The sequence below is a fragment of the Pectinophora gossypiella genome, chromosome 5, assembly GCF_024362695.1.
Source record: "Pectinophora gossypiella chromosome 5, ilPecGoss1.1, whole genome shotgun sequence".
NCBI classification, from domain to species: Eukaryota; Metazoa; Arthropoda; class Insecta; order Lepidoptera; family Gelechiidae; genus Pectinophora; species Pectinophora gossypiella.
The window spans coordinates 3,506,385-3,532,469 of NC_065408.1; the positions used below are offsets into that span (position 1 = coordinate 3,506,385).

Below are 26,085 nucleotides of genomic sequence, written 5' to 3' on the forward strand. Positions count from 1 at the left end.
TGGACACATGGAATAGAATAAAGTAGCTAGTACAATTCTTCTTGGGAGACAACCTAGATTCTCGACTCAAATGAACCACCGAAACCACCACCACAAAACCACCAAAAACCAGCGAAAATAACACACAAATTCTCTCAGTATTAGGATGGGGTGTAAGTGGTAAAGTCGGAAGAGGAAGGCCTAGACGAATATATCCCTATCAAATCTAGGATGTGTTTTGTATAATAACCCAGGTGCGCATCGTGATACATTTAACGATCAGTTCAAAAATTTTTGTCGAAATCGATTAGTTTGTTTTTTCCCTTACATGCGTGCCACGTGATTTTGTTCGTATTTTGACAGAACGACATGACTTATTTGGGTTTACTTATTAGCACCAATATATCGTCAGAATCGATAAAATGTCCGTCACAAAATTTTATAACGTTGACATGTTAGCCCTACAGGAGTACCCTAAACCGGCGAGCATGCATGGAGACTTTGATGAGAGTGGAAAAAGCGAAGATGGCATGTCAGGTTTGTAGTATGTGGAATTCCATGTCCTCTGCTCCAAGTGCATTGGTGATGTGCGTTAAGGTATTACAGGAGAGTTAGAAAGACCACAACGAAGCAATTCATCTAAAAAAAAAACAATAATGCTATTCGTCATTTGTTTGGGTTGCGCACTTTTATAAAATGTCAAATTACAATATTGCGATTTTTGATAAATTGAATGTGGCCTTCTGAGAAAGAAACCCGCTTTATTATTATGATGTTCTATTTATAAATATTAAAAATAATTTAAAAAATAGCTAACAGTTACGAGGCAACATAATTTTAGTTTCAATCCGTTGCTCCTTAACACATCCGTTGCCAAATCAATATACAAGTTTAGGTAGGGTAGGTCATGTCATGTTTGTTGTTGACGACGTACAAAAAAGCTTTCTGTGCCAAATAAATGGCCAGCTACTGCTGCCATAACGTTTGGTGTTTACAGTATTTTTACTATAGCATACACTCACGTTTACCCAATAGACTACGTGAAAATTTTCTTTGGGGTTTGAATGGAACATGGTATAAGAAAACCAGGTACGCTCAATCCTATGACAAGCCGCCATTGCTAGCCCTTGATGACGTAAGTGTTACCATTAAATTGGTATCTTCGACATTCCAAGGACGTAAATTGTATTATTGAAAATTATGAGAATTACTGACTAATGTATTTAATTACTAATACTTGTCACATAATAATCATCAAAACTGTGCGCAAATCTTTTAACTAAAAGTACAAAATTTCCTTGCAAAGTAATTTAAAAATATTGTTAGATATTTTTTTTACGAAATGGCAATGTAGGTTGGGATAACGTCAGCTGGGCTAACCTTGAAATATTAGCTGTCACTTTTGAGCATATCTGGTTTTTTTATACCATGGAATGGAAATACTGTCATATGATGTCATCAATAAAAGCGGTCAAACGTCGTACTCATTGTAACTTTATTCAAAATTAAAATTTGAAAATAATTCTAAATATAAAATGAGATTGATTTTGATCATCTTATACTGGCTTCTATTTCTTGACTAGCATTACCTAATTTATCTTTGACTCCATTGATATAATGTTTAACTCAGTAAGTACTATATTATTTTGTTTAAGGCTAGATGGGAACAAAATTTCCAGTGGTCTTACCAGTAAGTTTATTGGGAAGGAAATTCCCAGTAGTTCAATTGGTAAGACTACTCGGTAAGACTACTGGGGATAGGGGGATGATTGTACATAGATATCAGATATACATAACGCGTTATCTTACTCCGTGCATGCGTTAAATTAAATACCTGCGTTCTTGTCACGAATAAACAATTATCAACGTAATTTATGGACCGCGGACAACGCAGATAACGTTTTTACAATATTAGAAAACAGTTTGTATTTCAGGATATCAAAAATAGCTACAAACTATCACGTTACTTATAATAAAAGGAAATGAGAGATTGAATTATTTGTTTAAAACTATAGATTCAACGACATTTGAATGTATTATGAAACGTGACGGATTAAACAGTAATTGTTAGATAATGTCGTTGAATTTTGCAATGTTATAATGGATATTTCAGATGGTAATGCTGTATAAAAACAGTTCACAAAAACCTCTTGTGTCTAAAGTACCAAAAGCTATAAAAGTAGCTCTCGTATTATCTCTTGACATGACACCAATGACTTTCAATGTAGCATGGTTCAAAAAGAACCAAAGCTTGTTAAACAGAAAATTATTCTATCAACTCCCAAGGTCTTTTGATTAATAACATACCCTTAGGGTAACATGAGAATATTTTTGTTAATCAAGCAAAGTTGACTGAATAATCTTCTCTATTAAACAAGCTTTGGAACCCTTTTTGTAGTCACTAGTGTCAAGAGACCAAACGAGACCTACTTTTCGGTTTTTAAAGAACAGAGAGCAACTTTTTAAGATTATGGAGATCTTAACAAAGATGGATGAAATGTATGATGACAGGAAGTCAAATCTTGTTCAATATTCAATATTCTTTATTTGCATACTATGATGGTGTACAAGTTTGTAAATTACATAATATGAGTTTCACATCATAGACCCTTTCGGGCACAACAAAACAGAAGTTTAAAAGAGAGGAGGAAGCTTTTCAAATAGTAACATCAGTATCATTAAGGTATTCACAAGTGCTGTAGTAACATTTATTAATGAGAAGTTCTTTTATTTTTTAATAAAGATTTTGTCACTTTTTTCTTCTTTTAATATGTTAGGCAGTTTATTATAAATTTTGATGGACATCACAATACATATGGGCTAGAAGAATGTAGGACGAGTCTAGATATAGGTAAATTTAATATTTTTCCATGACGCAATGTGTATTTTACAGGGAGATCTTCGCGACGTTTAAAAAAATCTTGGTATTTACGAACAAATTTACAAATTTCTAAAATATATAGAGAAGGAAGCTTAAGTATTTTATGATTTCGGAAGTGTTAGGCAGAAAGTGATCATTAGCATACACGCTCCAGTAACTTTTAAAGTCGTAAGAACGAATTTTAAATCCTATTGTGTCTGGAAATCTAGGCCTTACGAGGATCTGATTCATGGGAATAAAATACGTAACAAATAAGAAACAAAAAACATTTTGATTTAATTACAGAATGGATTTTATTTACGTGATCCTTGAACAGATTTTCCCCTAAATTACTCCGCCTTTAAGATGGGTTCTGGCTAGTAATCGACTTGACTATGTACTACAGGATAACGAACATAATAGGTCAAGGTCTAAATTTGTTCTATTGAAACGTACACCTATATAACACGCAACGGTCAACATTATTGATTCGCTAATTTCCAGTTGAAAGTCTATCAAAACACCAGTTAGCGATGTCTTCCTTAAACATGCAGGTTAGGAAAATTCTATATAAAAAATATCAATTAGGTATTTATATAAAAACAACATATTTCATACCAAATCCATAGATATGTTAGTATAAATGACTTATGTGTTAAAATGTTATCTAATCTATTTGGATTCGCAAATAAATAGCATCTAAAAATCCAACAAAAACATTTTTGGCGTGGATAACGTCTCAAGTTTAATGTCTCGCCATAGGTATTACCGCAGTATTGCAATAATTCAGAATTATACTCCTGAATCTTCTAGTTAAAAAACATAGTGTTCCAGACAATTTTGTGATTGAATTTAAAAAATATATAAAACGAGGTACTTATTGAAGAAAAACACCTAGGTATTTGTCATGTCGCCTTTGCGAAATTGACAATCGTAATTTATTTAACTACTGTAGGTTGTCATTAAAGGTTGACGTTCAAAACGATAAATTAGATAGAAGGGTTCATTGGCTACCAGAAATACCCCTATATTACCTATGTTCAGCAAGTATTAAAAAAAAATCGTAATGAGTATCCATTGTGTATTTTTCCAAGATTTTCTACCTTTTGTCGCTATCTCTTTCGTAATAATTTATTTTATTTTACTTTACAACTATTCTTAAGTAAGCAAGTGAGCCAACACCACCTGTTAAAAAAATAAAAACATACAAATAAAAAAGTTATTGGAAGTAAAAAAAAATATGCGGTCGAATTAAGAACCTCCTTCTTTTTTGAAGTCGGTAAAAAGTGTGAAAGGGGCAGAATGGTTAGGTAGCTACCTACTTTTAATAAAACTTTGTTGAATAATTTTTAAAAAATGAGGCAGTTGTCCACAACTATCAGGGTCCACCCTGATACTGCTCTATTTAGTAGGCTTTTAGAAAAATACAAAACTTTTCTTTACGGCGGATAAGAAAATGACAGGTGCAACTTAAAATAAAATTAGGATGTGTCTGCAGAAATCGGAGCAATTGCATGTTGGCCTTGAACTAAAAACCTAAAGGTAGTGCTTAATTAACAATCATTCATTTGTCATGTTATGTCAATCTCGGTCACTTATTATTTTTTGTTGATAAAAATCATACAAGCTATTAAAATTCGTGCCTAACATAAAAAAATAAAAACACAATGACGGATGTTAAGAGCGTATTGGTTCATCGAAATTATCGCCAATACAAGATCGGACATTAGGGGCCCCCGGTATTAAGGATTGTCTTATCAAAAAAATCGGGGCCCAGTTCATAAAAATCGTATTGCTATTGTAACTAGGTATTACAATTCGTAAACAAACGTAAAACGCAGTGACAAATGTCAACTGTGGATTGGTTGATCAAAATGTATACCTACGGACTTTCGGCCGGGGCCCCCGGTAGGTATTACGCATCAGCTGATCAAAAATGTCTAGAAAGCGGGGGCCCCGACATTAACCCAAAATCCTATTAGGTACGTACCTGGCGATGTCCGCAGCAGTAAACACGAAATAAAATAAGTTTAAGATCTAGGTATCTTTCATAAGAGATCGTAAGATTAATTCACTTTCTAATGATTTTATAAATATGAAAAATAATATTAACTTACTTGTCATATTTGACAGAAAGTCCATTCTCCTCCCAATAATGACGTGTTTCCATATTCACTTTGTCTCACAAGTTCACAACAATAACAAGAGATCACTATGTCAGCATTTATCACAGAACCACGGAGGAAAACAGGATGATAACGATCCACACTTCACAGTCGTCGGCGACAGGAGATTTAGGTGAAATCCTCGCAAGCCATGGTTGGTGAGAGAGGTTGAGGGGCCCACGACGTGGTTTTGGTTACCGGCATAGGTGCACGACGTGTTCACGGCGGGGAGATCGCGGCAGGAGTGGAGCGGAGCGCGCGACGTAGCCGGCCGGCGAGTCATGTGACAGCGCGTCAAAATATGGCAGTGCCGCGGGCACGGGCGGCGGAATGTGCACAGCCGCTCAACGCCGCGGCGACCGCGCGGCCGGCCACGCTCGCTCGCACGTGACTGCGCCGCGCCACCCCGCGCCTCACTCCCCCCTATACTTATACTCGACTGTTCTCCGAACGCGTTACACACACGTTTCATGGCGATGCATTTGTGAATTAATTGTGATTGTGAAACACTATTCAGGTCCTTCACGCAGCGTTTGACATAATTTCTATTTCCATCTGTTTACGGTTCATGTAAACGGGAGCAAATTCTGACTTTTAACTTAAGTGTAGGTAGGATGTAGATCGTACCTAATACCAATACCAAATAACGTAACAAACAATAGACTTAGGTACCTTAAAAAGTTTAAATCTCGACAGCGCCGTCTATGCATATTATTTTTGGGGAACGTAGCCTGGAAACTCCTTCATCGGGTAGACGGAGCAACGATTTCGCCATACGGACTGATGAATCGCGTAATATAACAGGGCCTTTACACAGAAGAAAGGTGACCCCCGCCCTTGCCGGATTGTTCTTGGCGCAGAAATAGGTACATTTCTGTGTGCAGTATTATTTCTTATTCTATGGCAGCGTGGAAATGCGGGAAGTGTCATGGGCACCTTTGCCCCCGAATCAGTTGATGCATCTGCCCCATTTTTCCGACCAGGTAGGTAAATTAGTGCTAAGGTAATCCAAATCATTCACGTAAAAAAATAAAAGTTTAAAACTAAAACCTGACTAGGGCAAAATCGCGCTCTGAAAAGTTTGAAACAAGAAAAAAATCTCTGACATTCTTTCGAATACTTAGTGATGTTTAGGAGATAGCCGAGAGTCTTATGTCGTGGTAAACAAACTCTTAGGACAGATTGACATTAAAACCTTTCATTTGATACCCTTGGAAGAAAAAAAGCAACGTCACATGTCCTATAACCACCGGACGATCAAGATGCTTCCAGTGACACCTATTTTTTTTAAATTCTGACAGGTGGTTTAGAAGTTAGGTGGTAACAGGCGTTCATACATACATAGCGTTCAAACACATAACCTTCCTTTTTGCTTCGCCACAATTGGGTAAAAAAAAGTTTAACACGAGTAAAGTCGCAGACAAATAGCATCAGTGATAAGGATCGATGATAAATTAACAGATAATACGTCACACGTCTAAACTGCTGTCTCATGGTCTATAAATAGTTTCAACTATAGTTACATGAGTAGGTAGTACGAATGGGTCACGTTAAGTTCAAGAATTCGTTTCTAAATACGACAAATTTTTCCCCTGAACCATCCGTTGCTAAGGCATACGTAACGGATGACCTTTGCGTTTTTAGTTACAAAAACCGCAAATATATATTGGTTGGTAGGTTTCATTTATTTTCAGAGGATTGTTTTGTTCCAAAGTTTGAATTATGGTAGGGTTTTGTAAATAATGTAATTTGATGATAAATAGTGTGTTAGTGACATCGTAGCGATTACGGAGGGGTATGACTTAGATTGTGATTCTGAATTAATATCAAGTGGAATTTTTCGTCGGAAAATTCACGTTTTTTTGTGTTTTTTTTTAATTATTTTCAATTCTAGACTTATGCGGTAATATTCCACTTGATATTAACTTAGAATAATGAGCTGAATCACTCCCTTTAGTATTCGTTACAATGTCATTTACACCCCACACAAGCGCATATGGGTGTTAGTGACAGCGAAAGAAACACTAAGGGGGATGATTCAGACCATAATTTTGAGTTGATATCGAGTGGATTTTCCTGTCGGAAAATTCGTGAATATTAGAGGTAAGTCTAATTACTTTATTCTGGTCTTAAGTTAAGAGGTAAGTATACTTTTCCCTCAAAGTCACTAACATCCTGTATAACGAATGTAGGTTGTTGGTTTATTATGGTCATTAATTATAACTTCAGTTCAGTTAACTGTTAGAGTTCTGGCAAAAAGGTTTGTTTGAAAATAACTTATCAGAAGAAAATTTGTGATGTGATGATTAATTACTGCTTATCATTTCATTTGCGTTATATACTCAATCTCTATCGTTTATATAGATCATAATAATCATATATCAAAGGTTGTCTGTAAGAGATCGCTATTAGCATCAATCCCGTTTTTGCCTACATTAGTTAATGTTACAGATAGCTCGGTGAGGTGTGGGTACTTAGTTCGTACTGCGATGGATGTATCTCTGACTACCCCAATTGGGATATACTTAGTCGTGAGCTTATGTTAGTTCAAGTTTTACGCTCAGGTTGTGGTGCAATAATAAGATTGTTCCGTGCTTCGGAAGGTACGTTGCCGTTGGTGTTGGACTCGACAATATTTGTTTAAGTAGCTAAGATTCAATAATAAGAATAACTGTCAAGTCCAAATATTGCAAATAATTTATTTACGTACCTACCTACATAAATTCTATAACATATATTCTGAACAGCTTATTTTTACCTAAATATCGATTTTATTTTTTCGAAATCAGAGAGAATTATTGGTGAGTTTCCGATTTGTAGTACCAAACATGACATGTAGAATGTTGCCAATTATTATGTTTTACAAATAAGATGGTAGTTGATATAATTTCACGACATATTATAAATAAAACAAAAGCAACAAGAGGGAAACAAGATGATGTATGAAAATAGTAATGTGTAATGGAAATCCTTTTTTGTGTTGCACTTGGACTACTTGGAGGCATCATAACTCATGTTTAAATGTATGCTGCAGGTTCGGAAAAGAAAATTACAGGTATAACTTAAAATAAAATTAAGAGGTGTCTACAGAAATTAGCACCATTGCTATAGTTTATGATAATTAAATCAGTATCAGCTTTTGTATGTCATAAGTTAATATTCAATTAATTTCAATGTTTTTTTTTGCTGTTAGGGAAAATAACAGTCCAATATGGCAATACTGCTGATATGCGTTTTGTTACTACTCATTAGTCTACAAGAAATATATAAAAATAATATTTATTCATATAAACTGATTTTTTTAATATATCAGTATCTTTTGAAATTGTTTTATTCTAAAAATAATTACTTTCAACATTTATAATATTATTTTATTACATTTACATAAATAATATCTTTAGAGCTATGCAATACCAAAACGCACTTGTGACTGTCAAATCGCACAGCAGTTTTCAGAAGAGGCGTTTTAATTTACATTTTTTCTTGATTATTACAGTGGATAATCGTTCAAAATGCTAGCTTTGATCAATCGTATCCTTGATTGGATCAAAAGTCTGTTCTGGAAGGAGGAAATGGAGCTCACACTGGTCGGGCTACAGTACTCGGGAAAGACTACTTTTGTTAACGTCATTGCTGTAAGTTATCACAAAACAACAATTATGTGGCGAATAAGCGTTCTTATACTGTGCTGTGCAGTGTATAATGCACCGATGTGGTGTGTTAGGGCTGAAACCGGGTAGGTTTCGTAACAGCCTGGCCGACAGGCATTATTCATATTCAAATTATTATGAGGTGAGCCCCACAGTGCATAACATGACACATTGCTTGCCCGCAGATGTTTTGTAGCTCTTATTATGTTACTCATATACCGTTGCCTTTTTCGTATGCGGGCGGTATTTGCATTTATTAATCTCCCTTACATTACTACTTTTTGGTATTAGAAATTTTTTATTGAAATGTGCATCTTATTAGAATTTGAAAGTTCAGCCAAAATAATGTTCAATTTTAAGAATGATATTCAAATCACAAATATGTGAAAATAGATAACAAAATGGTTTTGCTAACTTTGCAATTGAATACAATAAATGACGTAAATTTATTTATATCAAATACAAGAATATAGCTTAGCATTATTTGTCCTTAGTAATAGAGATGATTGTAATTATCTCACTATCAACATTTCAATGTCAGGATGTAAGTACTTGAGAGAAAGTTCACTGGTAGCAACATTATCTTATCTTGCTAGGTAGCCAACTAACATTGTACCTTAAACCAAATACGTTGATCTCATAATCAATCATACTTGTATGTTATAGTAATGTTTGGTAGGTACCTAGTAATATATCATCTGTGATTAGTTTGTGTTTTGTAGTATAAAGCAGTATTTGACATTTTATCTTTTTATATCACAGTTCAAGGGTAATTACTGTGTAACTTTCCTGCCTATAATTCTATTTATTTATTTGACTATATAGTCAATGCCATTCGCGGCAAATGGACAATAAGTCAAGTAAAAAAAAACCAAGAAATTACAAAAAATTGGGTTGTTTCCCATTAGTGTTTACGTAGAAGAAACTGCTCAAGAGCAATATGGCTGCCCAATTGTAATGTATCCATGTGTTGTATCTGATGTTAAAATTAAGTTCTGTGCACAAAAAAATATATTTGATATGATTAGATTTTTGAAAAAAGGGCCTTATGTATTGTTTGATTTTTCTTAATAGGTAATGTAGCTATATATATATATTTTATGTAGCAGCTGTAGCTATAAACTAAAAGAGTGTGAGGTCTCGAAGAGTCAGGGTTGTTGAAGTCAACCTAATGTTGCGACAATTATTTGTGATGTACCAGAAGTGGTTGCAATTTGTCCTCTTTTTTGATGTGACTTATTGTAGGATTGTAGGACTTACTGCAAATGGCATTAACTACTTGACCGGAAGCAAATCAGGTGCACAATTAATTAATATAATAAATAAAATAAATATAATCTGTCTATAAACATCTCACTGCTGGGTAAAGGTATTTCTTCAATAAACCGGAGTGGGTGTGGAATATGCACCTACAAGCTTCTCCAATGTGTGTGTGCGGTGACACTTTCAGCCAGTGTTGATGTCAAAAAGAAAATGTATTTCTTTTCAGTCTGGCCAGTTCAGTGAAGACATGATCCCGACAGTAGGCTTCAACATGCGCAAGATTACCAAAGGCAACGTTACAATCAAGGTAACACATTTGTACCGGCTTATTTTGCATGACTTTTATCATTATGTTGGCAGTTGCATAGTTCCATACAAAAATCAAACAAAGTATTGTCCCTGCATGAATTCTGATATACACAACTTCAAGTATTTCAAAAAGTCCTAAAGTTTCGTATGGCTTAATCAAACCGGATTATGAGGTTAGCATCAATCCTGGTGTATTATTATTGAGCCGCCAAAGACCCCAGTCAAGGCTCATGTAACAACTGCTTACTTACATCAGTATGTAGTAATCGGGACCAACAGCTAAACATGCCTGTATGTTTTACTAAGGAAAAGATTTTTTAAATAGTAGCTTAGTTAGTATGTTAATTATGTGGTAATTTTTTTTACATATGACGACAACATACAACAAAACATAAATTAATTCAGTACTAGGGGGACATTTGCGCATATAAAAGTAAGTGTGCAATGCAAACAAATGTCAAATAGCAATATTGCTTTAACCCCCCTAATGATAATTTAACATCTTTTTGTGTTAATGGCATATCTTTTGATCATGTCATTGCTTCTGGCTGTGGACTATGTCCAGGGTTTTGCAGCTCAATAATAATAACTGACACCATTGTTGGTGAGGTGAGTCATCAACCTTATGACCCATACGGAAGGAGCCAAAAAAAGAATAAGAAAGGCAAGCTTATTCTGCAACTCTCCTTTTTTTTTAGTTAAGATGGGTTTGCTCTTGACTTCGTTCTTCCACGAGGAGAAGAAGAGATCGACGTAGGAACGAGCTTACCCAGAAAATGCCTATTCACCCGTGATTTAAAGGACCCCAGGTTATAAGATTCAGGAAACACCGACGCCGGCAGCCCATTCCATTCCTTTACATTGCTGTGCCCAAATCGGGTCCATATGTGTTACTTACTTTATATTACCAACCTCCTACCATGTGAAACGCAATAAATGATATGAATATGAAAGAAAGAAAGAAAAAGAGAAAAGGGAAAGTGGAAAGGAGGAGGGGTTTATGTAATGTGAAACTGAGAATGTTTTATTGTTCAGGTGTGGGACATCGGTGGCCAGCCCAGGTTCCGCTCCATGTGGGAGAGATACTGCAGAGGAGTCAACGCTATTGTGTAAGTTAAATTTACTACGACCCTGTGGTTTTGTGGTACACTGGCTTACTTCTCAAATGGGGAACACCAGTTTGAACCTCGGTACTGGACTTGCATCAATGAGTTATTCGTTTTCACTTACACAGTTGTTTCACCCGGACGGGGTGGTGTGATAATGAGGTACTTTATTGACGACAAAATATAGATGGCGCTGTAAAGATTTTCCTTCGTTTAACCTGAATTGATGGATAACGGACATAAAAATATGCATATATAAATGATGACCATTTTTAATACACCCAGGCTCAATTACATCCTCCAACCATTATTATTATGATCAAAATAAAGAGAAGCAATATAGGTAGCAATATAATTTTATACATAATGTAATCCAAATACCTATCAAGGAACAAATAAGATTTTTATAATGCTTCTGCCATTACATTGTATTTTTGAATAATTATGTACGCGTGTAATGAGAAAGTAGGTAATTAAGACTTAAATCTCGACAGTTTCTTCTATATTGTTTTTTGGCGAAGTTCTTAAAATAATGACGTTGAAATCGTTCGATTGGAAGACAAAAATTTAAATTTATTTTCTGATTTACAACAATTTGTACGGAACACTCGGTGCGCGCGTCTAACGCGCATTAGACCCGACTTATTTACAATGCTTACGTACAAAAAATTAAATTAGTCTCAGTCGATATTCAAACTTATAGCTGGCTTAATAGACGTACACTATTACGCAAAAACTTTTATTGTACACTACAAAAGAAAACTACGATAAAAAGAAAAGTCCAAACGTCGGCGACGCTATTGTATGCTATCCAATTGTTCTTCTAAGACCTAAACGTAGTTGCGTAACAGGATGTATAGTTGCCTAGGTCCTAGATAAATTATTAAATCCTAATACGAACCGATGGCCGCTGGGGCGGAAGGGTTCTGGAATGGCGACCACGTGTCGGACGACGCTCAGTGGGTAGGCCCGCTACAAGGTGGACCGACGATCTGGTGAAGGTCGCGGGAAGCCGTTGGATGCGGGCAGCGCGGGACCGATCGTCGTGGAGATCCTTGGGGGAGGCCTATGCCCAGCAGTGGGCGTCGTACGGCTGATGATGATGATGATGAATACGAACAGCAACTGATCCACGGTGCAGTTTTCACTGACACACTTGGCTCGACCATTATACACATATGGCTCACCACCTATCAAAAAAACGTTGGCCAAACAGAAAGCTCGGTGAGGTGTGGGTACTTCGTTCATCTTGCGATGGATGTACTTACCCCAATTGGGATAGAGTCCTGAGCTTATGTTATGTAGTAGTTATCACGCGCAACGCGAAGAATATCGCGGGCTTCGACCAATAGCCATACGAGTTTTATCTACGTTGACGTTTTTCCGTTCAAAATTCAAAAATATCTTTATTCAGTAGGTAACATAGTTACACTTTGAATCGTCAATTTTACATAACGAACGTCTCATCCGCCTAAAACTACTGCAGCTTCTCACAACCTGTATAGCCGGGGAAAAGAAGCTGCAAGAGAAACCTCGGCACAGGGCCCTAGACGTTCTTTAAAAAAATAAACATAAAACATAAAATATTGGTATACAATTGAGTAATTTAGCTGCCTAATATCAGTTCTCAGACAGTTAATCCCATGCATTCATATCTTCTAAATAATCACTAACTTTATAATAACCTTTTTTGTAAAGTTTTTGTTTAACTACTGTCTTAAAACAGTTGAAAGGCAAATTCTGAATGTCAATGGGAATCTTATTGTAAAAACGTATACATTGCCCCTTAAAAGATTTAGTAATCTTATGTAATCGACTGACTTGTAAAGCAAGTTTATTTTTATTCCTGGTATTAACAATGTGCCGATCGCTATTTTTTGCAAATAATCCTATATGTTTTTTTACATATATTAAGGTTTCAAAGATATATTGTGATGCCAAAGCTAAATATACCTAAGCTAAATGAGATATTTGTATAAAACGTCAAAACGATTATTTTTTACGGAATTTATATGAAATACTTAGTTGTGACTCTTGTGACGTTAAATAGCCGAATGGTTGTTTATGGGAATTCGTAAATAAGTTAAAAAAAAATATTTCTTTGTATTAGCTAATTATCTTTCACCCAGGCATCCAAATTCGTAAAAAGTACAATTTATTTGACATTTATTTATTGTGTTGCCGTGTTGTGTCCGCAGATACATGGTAGATGCGGCAGACCCGGACAAGATCGAAGCGTCGCGCAACGAGTTGCACAGCCTCCTTGAGAAGCAGCAGCTAACAGGTATCCCGGTGTTGGTCCTCGGGAACAAGCGGGACCTGCCGCACGCGCTCGACGAGCACGGACTCATCGAGAGGATGTGAGTACACTACACGCTACACTCTAGAGGCTACAAGCTACAGGCTATAGCCTGCTTGAAAGCAGCAGTTAACAGGCATTCCGCCTTTGGCGCTCGACAAGCACGGACTCATCGAGAGGATGTGAGTACACTACACGCTACAGTCATAGAATAAGGAATAATACTACGTATAAAACGGCAACCCCCCCACCAGCTTCTGAGTTAAGTTTACCGCACCTCCCCTCGAACATAGTTTAAACTTGAATCGTGAAGGCAGCGCGGACGTTGTTTGAATTGGAATTGAATAGGTATTGTAATTGGCAGCCCGCAGCTGCGCAGACGTCACACACAGCAGTCTGTATATATTATAACGAGGTTGTTTGTATGAATTGTCCGGGGTGTGCGGCAGTCTGCACTCTAGAGGCTAAAAGCTACAAATTTTAGGAGAACATCATTGTTAACATCTTTACTGCTATAGCAGGTTTATACATAGTCCTGCTATATACCAATATAATACCTCAAAGTTTTCGTCACTAACACCATGTCATAGAATAAGAAAAATACTACATACGGCAACTCTCCGCTTACCTTCCCCCCCCCCCCCCCTTCGAACACGGTTTAGACTTAAATCGTATGACGTCAGATGTCACACTTGTATGAAGTGTCCGGGGTGTGACCATGTATAAAACCGAACTCGTTAATTTACAGGAACCTGTCAGCGATCCAAGACCGCGAGATCTGCTGTTATTCCATCTCGTGCAAGGAGAAGGATAACATTGACATTACGCTGCAATGGCTGATCGCGCACAGTAAGTCGGGGAGTGCGCGCTAAACATCCGACGGGCAAGCACACCTCTCTATAGGCGATAGCTGGGAAACTAAAGGGTTGAAGTACCGTTGCCGAACTATCGATATTTAGAGTTTAGACTGTCGATTAATGACCTCCAATCAACTATACTATCGATGGCTCAGTTAGACAAATGTATACAGGGTGTTAGTTACACCGTAACGAATACTAAGGGGGACAATTCAGACCATGATTCTGAGTTAATTTCAAGTGGAAATATTCGTCACAAAATTCATTTTTTTTATTTTATTTTTTTAATGTACTTTTGTGATGGAAAATTCCACTTGATAAAATCCTCATCAGTATTCGTTACGATGTCACTTACACCCCGTACAAGTACTTACAGGTAGCCATACAAGTACATACCTATGTGTGTTACTGACACCGCAACGAATACTGAGGGTGACGATTCAGACCATGATTCTGAGTTGATAACAAGTGGAATTTCCTTTCGGAAAATTCATGATTTTTTAAAATTATTTTCAGTTCCGTACCTACTTTAGCGACGGAAAATTCCGCATGATATCAACTCAGAATCATGGTCTGAATCACCCATCGAAGTTTTCGTTACGATGCAATGTCACTAACACCCTGTATACTATATTATACGATACAATCGATAGTATTGCTTCTGACTATTGTAAGGACTTTCGTATCGATTGCTATGTAACGATAGTGGCCCCGATTCCTGCAGACACCTTCATTTTTTTTATTCAACGTAACATTTTTGAATTTACGTCATTTCGCAGGGTGTTGTGGCTGATTTTAATTTATATCCGTCACTTTCTTATCCGCCGAAAAGGAAAGGGACGGGTTGCTTTTTTAAAATGAATTGCTTCGATGTGGCCATTTTAACCCCCTTGTGCTTTGTATCGGTTGTCAAGTTGTTTGATACCAGTTAAATCAGTAATATTACATTGCAATGTAAGTCAGTCGATAGTATTAATTTGCAATCTATAAATAATCGCTACGTCGAAGGTCATCAATCCATCCATCGCGATTGATTGATTGATGAATCAATAGTATTGCGTGTTAACACTTTCAAAGACAACGTCTACAGTCGTACCCCGGTTCCAAGTGTCATACTATTATGAATGAAAGGTCAGTGACTCTTGGTCTGTGTCCGTGAAAGTGTTAATAGTACGGATATGCAATAATACTATTAATTGATTAAGTTAATGGTATGTTTGCGTAATGGTTATTATGTTATCGGGTATTGTCTTAAGAGAGGTAGCTTGCCTAGAGTGGTAGCGTTTCTAAAGTTAATAATTGAGTGCACTCTCTCAATTGGATGTCGTAATATTTCTTCATAGTACCAAGGTGCTACATTTAGCGGTTATAATGCTGTCGATTCCTAAGGGCGAAACTTTTATTTGAGTTTCACAGCTATAATATTGCGAGAAAGAGATAGTTTTAAAACTGTCTGACTTATGGTCCAACAAACGTAACGTAATAACTAGAGTGACCGCAGGAGAGAGATATAGTACATCGCCCAGTGTGAACGAGACGAGATATATGTATCTTTCGCACTAACAGTATACAGCTTAGTAAGAAAGAGACAATTTTAAAGTAGGTATAATTTACAATTGTTGGACTGTAAGTTTGTTTGCCTGCATCGGTACCACTATGACATTCTTCAAATTGTTAACATTTTTCTATACTTTAATATTTCTAAAATAATTCTTTTCTTTATTCGACGCAATAAATATTGGCCCCCTTAGTTTTTGAAAGCCAAGCAACGTTCAATCGAGTTTTTCGACGACTGGATTCAATTTTGCTTGACTGTCAAATAATTAGACGCATGTTCAACGCTAATCTATTTTATACTAGTAAGGGGGTGGATATTTAAAGTCATGAAAAAAGTATGCGATTTGATTTGGAAAAGTCACTTAGTAATAGTTACCTTTTACTTAACGAGCTCCTACTCGTATTTGCTAGACAATAAAAAATGTTTGCATTTCTCGTAATAAAGAATCAGAGTTACCATGTCATGTTTAAGGAACTTTTCAGCTTATTATTTCATGATATTACGAGTATTACTGCTCTACTAGACCCGTTTGCTTTTGTAAAATGGTGCCAACCCGATATCAATCACACGCCGATTATTTAATTTAAAGAAAATAGACCTTATTATTACATTACTGTGATCATTATTTTTACGGGCCATATTCTGATTGTCAAAAAAGTAAAAAACATGGTTTGATGTCAAACTTTTGATAATCAGTATAATAATATGACGAGTACGAATATCGATCACTGGTCAGTAATAATAATATCAATTTTTCTTTCAATCATAAGTCATGATTGATGAAAGATTGATAGATGTAACTGGGCCCTTACGATGCCGTGTGCTGAAGGCCTTACACTTGTATAATAAGATGTTAACTCCAACCTTCCTCAAGATATTCTTAGACGGCGCCTCAACCATAACTCGAGTTTAGTCGAGCACGCATGACGTCATTCTTTTCGTATTATTATGTTGGCAGTATGACATGCTCGACTCCAGTGAGTGAGTTCTTAAGTCGAGGTCGTAAACGTCAACTTAAATACCAAAATGCCCAGCTGAGGCAGAGTCTAGTGGAGGAAGAGTTGAGTGAACAGTCATAAGCAATATCATGTACCCACTTTAGAACCCTGTCGCACTATCAAATTTGACATTTAATGAGACTTACGGTTTAATTTGTCAAAAAAGTTAATGTGACATGGTTTTAAAGTGTATACTCATCAGTACTCGTGACCGAACATGCTAAAATACGGGTGCCACTCTTTTTTCATCTCGCTACAATATCGTTGCGTCTTCGAAGAAATGTTGCCACATCCAAATTGTACACAATCATTCAATTCGTAGCGACTAACAAAACAAGACACTACATACAACCGCGGAACATATCAATGAAATTGAATATGTTTGTTTTCATTTACCACTATCAGTTCTATTATGTTACAACATAACTGTTTTGTCCAATAGTCGCTACGAGAATGCAGTACGTATTATATTAGATTATTTAGATCCTCTAATATTACTAGCGTTATATAATATTATAAATATAATTGTCTCATATTGTTAGCTAAAATAAATAAGTTAAAGTATAAATTGTGGGACTAATTTTGTTGCGTACACATAACGGCTAAATATAGATAGAAGTTATTATAATAGCGTTTGAATTGCTTATTTTAATAATGTAAAGGAGCCTACATTATAGTTGTTTTCAGTTTATAATGTGTTTAAGGCACTCAGCAGGTAGCAAAATTAGGCTCACACGACTACCTTCAAAGTATAGAAGTTAAAAGTCACTAGATTTGTAATTAATGAAAATCCCGCTTCGACTGCACATTATGTTTATATAAATAAAATATAGTAATCGTGTAATATAAATTGATTCGTTGGAATTATGTTGTGGGTTATTGTGATGGATTCAAGTAGAGGGATGTTAGGTATACCTTCTTGAATAGAGCGAGCTTTAAGAGGTACAGCCATGAGCAATATAATGCACCCACTTTAGGACTCTGTCGCACTAACATATTTGACATTTAGTGAGACTTACAGTTCAATTTGTCAAAAAAGTTAATGTGACATGGTACCAAAGTGTATACATATTAATGCTCGTGACCGTACCTACGATACAAATAACGTACGATTTTTATATTATTATATTTATATTCGATCACATTAAATTCGTTCATTGCTTTCTTTTCAAATCAAATTATATATTGCATAGTTATGGTAATGTACAGTCATAGCAATATAATGTACCCACTTTAGGACTCTGTCGCACTAACATATTTGACATTTAGTGAGACTTCAGTTCAATTTGTCAAAAAAGTTAATGTGACATGGTACCAAAGTGTATACATACATATTAATGCTCGTGACCGTACCAAATGTTACTGCAATAAACTTTTATTTTTTTATTTATTATACGTTATGTTACTGCCTATATTGGCCCCGATTCCTGCAGACACCGCCTAATTTTATTTTAAGTTATATCCGTCATTTTCATATCCTTCGAAAAGGAAAGGGACGGATGATTCACAGCTCTTAATTTTAGGAAGAATGAGTAAATGAATGAATAACCCGGGCGAATCAAAAGGTACGTCGCTGGTATGCAATCCGTTTGACGTGCTGTCTACTTAACTGTGTCGGGTTATTGACGGATGTAAAATTTTTAGACGGTTGGTTTAGATTTGTGCTTAAAATTGACGTGTGTTCCATAAATTTTATGCTTGTCGATTACCCGTCCCTTTCCTTTTCGGCGGATAAGAAAATGACAGATATAACTTAAAATAAAATTAGATGGTATTTACAGGAATTAGCACCATTGTTTCTATTAATTTTGGTCAAAATAATAATGGGTGAGAGCTGTAATTGTGTCTGTTTGCAATAAAAACAGTCATCATTTATACCTAAAAACAAAGATAAAAACAGGTCTGTTATGCATGACATTAGAAAGTTAAAAGAAGTAAAGGAGAATGGGCGAAACTGGTCCAAGAACCTCCACTGATGAGACTTATATGTAATGAAAGCTTATACTTTCCCTATGATTCTGGCAAAGTTCTATCAGATTCTGTCCCGGGATTCTTTTTCTACGGCCGTGTTTGTCCTGGCTATGTAAATTTAGTTACTGAGCAACAAATCTTGAGTCGATTTTAGTCCCCCACTGTATTTTATTACATTTTTAGCCAGGACAAATATGGCTGTAGAAAAAGAACCCCGGAACAGAATCTGATAGAACTTTGCCAGAATCATAGGGAAAGTATAAGCTTTCATTACATATAAGTCTCATCAGTGGAGGTTCTTGGACCAAGTTTCATACAAATGTGCCCATTGTCATTTACAGCGCTATCTATATTATTTTTGAGAAACGTAGCCTGGAAAGTACCTCGTTGAAAGAAATAGAGGTCTTGTTGAAGTAAATCACGTTAGAATGTTTCAAAAGGGCGCTTGCCTGTTGTTCACTCTACGGCACCGATAAGCAAGTTAAATGATTCCAGAATAAACGACCATATACCGATGATAGTGTGGTATGCAATGTACAGTCATGAGCAATATAATGTACCCACTTTAGGACTCTGTCGCACTAACATATTTGACATTTAGTGAGACTTACAGTTCAATTTGTCAAAAAAGTTAATGTGATATGGTACCAAAGTGTATACATATTAATGCTCGTGACCGTACACGATGCAAATAACGTACGATTTTTATATTATTATATTTATATTCGATCACATTAATTTCGTTCATTGCTTTCTTTTCAAATCAAATTAAATATTGCATAGTTATGGTAATGTACAGTCATGAGCTTATAATGTACCCACTTTAGGACTCTGTCGCACTAACATATTTGACATTTAGTGAGACTTACAGTTCAATTTGTCAAAAAAGTTAATGTGATATGGTACCAAAGTGTATACATATTAATGCTCGTGACCGTACACGATGCAAATAACGTACGATTTTTATATTATTATATTTATATTCGATCACATTAATTTCGTTCATTGCTTTCTTTTCAAATCAAATTAAATATTGCATAGTTATGGTAATGTACAGTCATGAGCAATATAATGTACCCACTTTAGGACTCTGTCGCACTAACATATTTGACATTTAGTAAGACTTACAGTTCAATTAAGTAGTAATTATTTATTAAATAAAAATACATAAACAAGGAGGAGCTCGGTGGCGCAGCGGTTAACGCGCTCGGTCTGCGATTGTTGAAGTAAAGCAACTTTCGCAAAGGCCGGTCAGAGGATGGGTGACCACAAAAAAAAAAGTTTTCATCTCGAGCTCCTCCGTGCTTCGGAAGGCACGTTAAGCCGTTGGTCCCGGCTGCATTAGTAGTCGTTAATAACCATCAATCCGCACTGGGCCCGCGTGATGGTTTAAGGCCCGATCTCCCTATCCATCCATAGGGAAGGCCCGTGCCCCAGCAGTGGGGACGTTAATGGGCTGGTGATGATGATGATGACATAAACAAGTACATTCCATTCAACTACAGTTGTAACAACACACATATTATTAAAAACAAAATATGAAATAAGAATAAAAAGCTATAAATAAAAAATGTCCTCCAGCTCACCACATCGAAGCAAAGTCCCCAGAATACTGGCCACGTCGCCTCTCTGCACCGCCAAACTGACCCTTTGGGCAAAATAACTGCCTGCTCTATGGTCGGAAGATCAAATTGACAAAAAAGTTAATGTGACATGGTACCAAAGTGTATACATATTAATGCTTGTGACCGTACCGAGTTAGTTATTGTTTATTGTGATATACAATGGATGTCTCAGGCGCTTGGCAATGTAAATCAAATATACTTAATAAAATAGCTTTTGGTCGGTTACAATATGGAAGTAATCGATGGATAGTTCAGCGGTGCAGGGGGCCTATTCTTGAATCGCTCGCTTTCAAGTCACGTTCGAAAATGTGTACCCATTATTGCAAGATGAGACAGGTGTATATTTTGCGCACGCGAGTTGAGGGCGAGCGATTCAAGAATAAGTCACCTGTTATGTACGGCTAACAATATGCGCAACGTGATAAAATTGTGTCACGATCATTTTATCGACTCTGACGACGTAATTATGTCGTTTTGTCGATTGGTGCTTAAATGTGAACCCAAATAAGTCTTATCAAAATACGAACATGCGTGACACGCATGTTAGGGAAACACTTTATCGATTTCGACAAAATCTATTGAATCGATCGATAATTTTATCACGTTGGGCATGTTAGCCCTGCTGATCGCACAAACTTGAATATCTTTATACTTGGTTTACTTACCAAAACTCAGATTTACAGCAAACCAGGCGGGTTACGTTGGCGGTCTTATTGGAGTCTTGCATGTCGGAATACTGAATTTATCGCCGGGCAACGGATCACGTAGATTACCTACGCAAGTCGGCGACAAAATGGCGGGTGCAATGTGCATGCTGTCGCCATGATGCTGTTCATACATATAGTATGTTGTAAAATTCCCAAAAATTAAAGTGTTTTTTAAATTATTTTTCAGTTCCATACTTTTGCGACGGAAAATTCCACTTGATATCAACTCAGAATCATCCTTCAAAATTTTCGTTACGGTGTCACTGACACCTTGTAAAGTTGCCGAGTTGCGTCGGCGGCTTTGGTGTGTATTGAGCATTATGTTACATTTTTTTTTTTCACTTTTGACAACCTTCTCTCAAGTCTCGAACTGAAACTGTCTCGAACTGAAACTGTCTCGAACTTTTCATCCCAAACACACGGGACAGGACACACATCACACCCACTTCTATGACAGGACTTTCAAATGAATTCTGACAGATGCGAAACGCCTGAGATACCAATTCCACTTTATGTATAATGTTTTTGTATGGTGCGTTTAATGTTTACATCGTAATGTGGGTGTAACATACTGATTATTATGTTTTCTATGAATGACTAGCCATTTACATACCTAATAACAAAGTAGAAAAAATAATTTAATTATGAGTTTGAAGTTTATTTCTTTTTCCTATTTAGACAGTGTCTTATTGTTTCATAGCGATAGAGGTTGCTCATTTAATTGCAGTCGTATTTAGGGGACCTAGCACTGTTGAGATTAGCTGCGAATTGCCGAAGGACGGTCGGTTGAGGTATTTACGAAACATTACTTCTGGATTATTATACTCTTGCTTTGATCAGTGGAATTTAAATTAGTGACAGATTTCACTTTCATTGTAAACTTGTGATTTCAAACAATTATATTTTAAATTACTTAAGTAAAACATTATCGACGTTTACTGTGTTTACAAAAATATTGTTGATGCATCGCAGACCGCTGTCGATGGTTTTGTATGGAAGTGAAACACTGTATTACCTACCCTAATATATTTTTATTGTGATGTTGTTGCAATTGTGATAAAATTGGTAAAAACAAGACAAAATGTTACACAGTTTCATTTCAGCTAAAGGGCTTATTACACCCACCTGTCCGTCAGGCTAGATGCGTCAAGCTCACGGGTGGTTACTGACACGGACGTATCGTGAACGCAGCCTCCGTGAACGCGTCCATAGTCGCCCGCGGTTTCGAGCTGTCATTCTGACTTACCGCTCTCTCTTGTTATGTGTACTTGTATTGTAGACGCTCGATCTCTATATTGTAATTGAATAGTGTGATTATTAAAGTTAATAATAATACAGAGCATGTAACAAGATACCATCTTTTATTAATCACATGACATGGTGCCGAAACCGGATTAAAAAATGCCGCAAGACGATAATAGAACCGAGAAAGCTGACTTCAACGTCAGGCCCCCCAAGTATTTCATGCCAAATAACAATGAAAATGTGGCTCGGGCTTGGAAGTTATGGCTCCAGCAGTTTGAATGGTACGCAATAGCCACTCTATTAGCTGAGAAAAACCCAGAAGTGCAAGTTGCAGTGTTCATGTCGTGCATTGGACCCGATGCTGCAGTAATATACAACACCTTCAATTTGTCAGATTCGGAGGCAAAAGTACTTAGCACTGTTAAAGAAAAGTTCACCAACTATTATACACCAAAGATAAACGAAACGTATGAAAGATATATGTTCAACATATTAAATCAAAAGGAGGGCCAATCTTTTGACGAATTTGTTACGGAATTACGAAGCAAAGTAAAAAATTGTGGATATGGCACCTTAGAAGAGAGTCTTCTACGTGACAGAATAGTAGTTGGAATAAATAGCGACACTACAAGAGAAAAGTTGCTTGCAGAACATAACCTCAATCTCACAAGAACTGTAGACATCTGCCACTCTGCGGAGCAAGTTAAAATACAAGTGAGTACAATGAAGCAAACAGCTGCAGTAGACGCGGTGACCTGGAACAGAAAAAACACACAAATTAATAAGAGAGATGAAAAAAATGATGAAACCTTTCATTGTGGAAGATGTGACACAACACATGGACGGCGAAATTGTCCTGCATTCAAAAAAGTATGTAATCGCTGCAAGAAAAGAAACCATTTCACTAAATGCTGTAAAACAAAGACAGTTAATACATTAAGGAAAGAAGATGAAGAAAAAGATGAAGAAGGTTTTGTTGTGTCATCATTAGATGTGGATAGAGATGTTGATGTAGATGACTGGTATGAGCAAGCATCCATGCCAAACAATGTCACTGTCAAATTCAAGCTGGATTCAGGTAGCCAATGCAATGTAATAAGCCAACAAATAGCAGACAGGACCAGATCACACATCAGCCCATCCACCACAAGATATCTAACCTCATTTTCTAATCACAAAATGGCCGTTGAAGGAGAAGCTATCATAGAAACTATTATAAAAGGACAAAAAAGACTGATTAAATATATAGTTGTCAATAAAGAAGTTACTCCAGTGCTGGGAAAGCTAACCTGTGTCAAATTAAATCTCATGAAACGCATAGATGCACTGCAAAAAGAAGATGATTTGTTTGAAGGTATAGGCTGCCTAAAGAAATATAAATATGATATTGATTTGGTTGATGACCCCAAACTACCCATATGCCCGGCACGGAAGATACCACATACAATCAGACAACAAGTGAAAGAAGAACTGGACAATATGGTTAAACAGAAGATAATCAAACCGGTAACTGAGCCAACTCCAGCAGTCTCACCTATGGTAGTAGTCAGAAAAAATGATAAGATAAGATTATGTATTGATCCATCAGAGATTAATAAAAATTTAAAAAGAAGATTTTACCCATTGAATACGGTAGAAGAGATCACAGCACGCATTCACGGTTCAAGATGGTTCACACTGTTAGATTGCAAAAAAGGCTTCTGGCAGCTTCAAGTAACACCACGCACGTCAGAATATCTCACCTTTAGTACGCCGTTTGGAAGATACTCATGCTTACGGATGCCCTTTGGCTTGGCATCAGCTCCGGAGGTCTTTCAACAGGTTATGAGCTCACTGATTGCTGATATTAAAAATACGGAAGTATCAATGGACGACGTGCTAGTACATGCTGCCAGTAGAGAAGAGCTAGAAAAGAATACACAAAAAGTATTAGAAAAGTTCAGAAAAGCAGGCCTTAAACTAAATAAAGAAAAGTGTGTATTCAGCACTCAGGAAGTCAAATTTCTGGGGCACATTGTTACAAGTGAAGGTTTAAAACCTGACCCTGAAAAAATAGAAACCATCACAAAGATTAAAAGACCAGAAAATGTAAAAGAATTACAAAGATTCCTCGGACTAATAACCTATATGTCCAAATTTATAAAAAATATGGCTGATATTACCAACCCATTAAGACAATTATTACAAAAAAATATAGAATGGTTTTGGGACCAACCACAGGAAGAGGCTTTCTTGAAGCTAAAAGACCTTCTAAAGAACCCACCTGTTCTTGGATATTATAATCCCAAAGCACCAATCTTACTGTCGGTGGATGCAAGTAGTTACGCCTGTGGAGGAGTCCTAATTCAAAACGACAAACCAATTGCTTACTGTGCAAAGTCCTTTACTAAGACAGAACAGGGCTACAGCCAACTAGAAAAGGAAGCCAATGCAATACTAGTGGCATGTAAGAAGTTTCACACATATATTTGGGGCTGCAAAGATCTGACAATTGAATCTGATCACAAACCTCTAGAGACAATTTTTAAAAGGCCTCTAACTGATGCACCACCCAGGCTACAAAGAATGCTGTACCAAATATTACCATACAATCCAAAAGTCGTATATAAAAAAGGCTCAGAGATGTATGTAGCTGACACACTCAGCAGAGACTGTGAAAGCCTGAGCAGTGAAGATTTAAACCCAGAAAATTTACAGATATGTACAATAGTACCATTCACAAAGCCGCGCCGAGAAGAACTGAAAAATGAAACAGAGAAATGTGAAGAACTCGCTGAATTGAAAAAAGTAATACTAAAAGGATGGCCTAAAACAATAGAGGAACTACCTGAGAATTTGAAAAAATACTGGTACTACCGAGAAACACTTAGTGTGTACAATAACATCATTTTCAAGAATGACAGAGTTTTAGTGCCTAAGTCAATGGTGCCTCTAGTAATGAAGCACTGTCACTTAAGTCACAAAGGTGTTCAAGGAACCCTAAGACTTGCACGCGATAATGTATTCTGGCCAGACATGGCAAAGGACCTAACCGAATACATCAAAACTTGCAAAGCCTGTGCTAAAATACAAAAGGACAACCAAATGGAGCCTATCGTAATACAGAGAGCACCAGAGTGGCCCTGGAGTACAGTAGCAACCGACTTATTCCATTTAAAAGGGAAAGATTACATTGTTATTACAGACAGCTTCTCAGGCTTCTTTGATTTCAAGGAATTGAATGGTATAACCAGTACTAACATAATAAAAGAATTAAAATCATGGTTTGCACTATTTGGAATACCTGATGTACTATTGTCGGACGGAGGTAGTCAATATAACTGCCAGGAATTTAAACTATTTCAAAAACAATGGCAATTTGAGCACAGAATTTCTAGTCCGCATTTTCCTCGTTCAAATGGGCTCGCTGAACGCTATGTACAAGAGGCGAAGACCTTAATGAAGAAATGCATTGAAGACAACACAGACGTACAATTGGCACTGCTACATCACC

At 36.6% G+C, this 26,085-nt stretch overlaps 2 protein-coding genes across 6 annotated transcripts in view; one reads left to right on the forward strand and one right to left on the reverse strand.

Moving 5' to 3' along the window:
- Positions 1–5,341, reverse strand: part of LOC126366618 (transcription factor cwo) — a 62,239-nt gene extending 56,898 nt beyond the window's left edge. For 3 of the 5 annotated variants that reach the window (XM_050009798.1, XM_050009796.1, XM_050009797.1), the window contains exon 1: positions 4,957–5,340. In XM_050009798.1, coding sequence (XP_049865755.1) covers positions 4,957–5,009 — 53 coding nt within the window. In that variant the 5' untranslated portion in view covers positions 5,010–5,340. Of the gene's footprint in view, positions 1–4,956 lie in introns of all 5 variants that reach the window. The other 2 variants (XM_050009795.1, XM_050009794.1) reach the window with 1 other exon arrangement.
- A 3,094-nt stretch (positions 5,342–8,435) lies between these two features.
- LOC126366660 (ADP-ribosylation factor-like protein 8) lies at positions 8,436–17,894 on the forward strand. The gene is made up of 5 exons (XM_050009864.1): positions 8,436–8,639; positions 10,144–10,224; positions 11,262–11,335; positions 13,531–13,692; positions 14,380–17,894. Exons 1-5 carry the CDS (start codon positions 8,517–8,519, stop codon positions 14,501–14,503), a joined length of 564 nt encoding a protein of 187 aa, XP_049865821.1. The 5' UTR covers positions 8,436–8,516; the 3' UTR covers positions 14,504–17,894.
- The last annotated feature ends 8,191 nt before the right edge of the window (positions 17,895–26,085 follow it).

Excerpts from the sequence above, each read along its gene's own strand:
- LOC126366660 (XM_050009864.1), top strand. The coding sequence starts at position 8,517 with ATGCTAGCTTTGATCAATCGTATCCTTGATTGGATCAAAAGTCTGTTC. Across the intron at positions 8,640-10,143 it reads CTTTTGTTAACGTCATTGCT|TCTGGCCAGTTCAGTGAAGA; the intron begins GTAAGTTATCAC and ends ATTTCTTTTCAG. Across the intron at positions 13,693-14,379 it reads CACGGACTCATCGAGAGGAT|GAACCTGTCAGCGATCCAAG; the intron begins GTGAGTACACTA and ends GTTAATTTACAG.